This window comes from Malurus melanocephalus, unplaced genomic scaffold (assembly GCF_030028575.1).
Source record: "Malurus melanocephalus ecotype Western Australia unplaced genomic scaffold, MMel_1.1 scaffold_84, whole genome shotgun sequence".
Taxonomy (NCBI): Eukaryota; Metazoa; Chordata; class Aves; order Passeriformes; family Maluridae; genus Malurus; species Malurus melanocephalus.
Genome location: NW_026623316.1, coordinates 771,151 through 771,810, shown reverse-complemented (window position 1 = coordinate 771,810; position 660 = coordinate 771,151). Strand labels below are relative to the sequence as shown.

Genomic DNA, 660 nt, shown 5'->3' with positions numbered 1-660 from the left:
TTTATCCTGACGGGAGTGGAGCAATGGCCCGGCGACCTCCCGAGCGGGATCCGCGCCGCCGCGCCACCCCAGTGCCCGGCTGCGAGAGCTCCCAGCCCCGCCGGCCCGAGCGCCTGGCACCCGGACAGCCTCCCGTTAGCTTTGCTATTCCCTCGCTTGCTTTTTGCCTCTCGGGGGTTAGGGTGGATTTTAGACACCTACCCGACCTGTCCTGACACTGTCCCAGCTAGGACACTTAACATGACCGCTGGGATGACACGTCTCCCTTTGCCCTCGGCTACCTGAGAGCAGTCCCAGCACAAACCCATCGCCCCAGAATTTCTCTTCCTCAGACCTTGCACTCACGAGCACCATTAGCACGCCTCAATCCTGAGCTTGTGCTCGGTTACAGCGCAGTGCAAGGAGTATGCCAGAGGGAGATGCAACCTGTGGCGAGAAACTTCTCGTCTCTAGCGACTTTTAGTCTCCACTTTCCTTGGAAATTTGCCTTTCCCGCCCCGCTACTCAGTTGTCGAGCTCACGTATCAGGGAGTCTTTAACAGGTTTCGGGCTTTTATTTTATTTTTTTTTCTGTTTCTTTCCTACACCTTATGGAAAAACAGGCGAGAACTTTAATCTCTTAGGTATATGGTATGCCTTGCATTTACGTACATGGTATGC

The 660-nt window shown here is 54.7% G+C and overlaps 1 protein-coding gene across 1 annotated transcript in view; it reads right to left on the bottom strand.

Annotated features, from left to right (window-relative positions):
* PRDM6 (PR/SET domain 6) overlaps positions 1-308 on the bottom strand; it is a 51,100-nt gene extending 50,792 nt beyond the window's left edge. Inside the window, exon 1 of the mRNA XM_057367781.1 lies at positions 202-308. Coding sequence (XP_057223764.1) covers positions 202-308 — 107 coding nt within the window. The remainder of the gene's footprint in view (positions 1-201) is intronic.
* Positions 309-660: the final 352 nt, after the last annotated feature.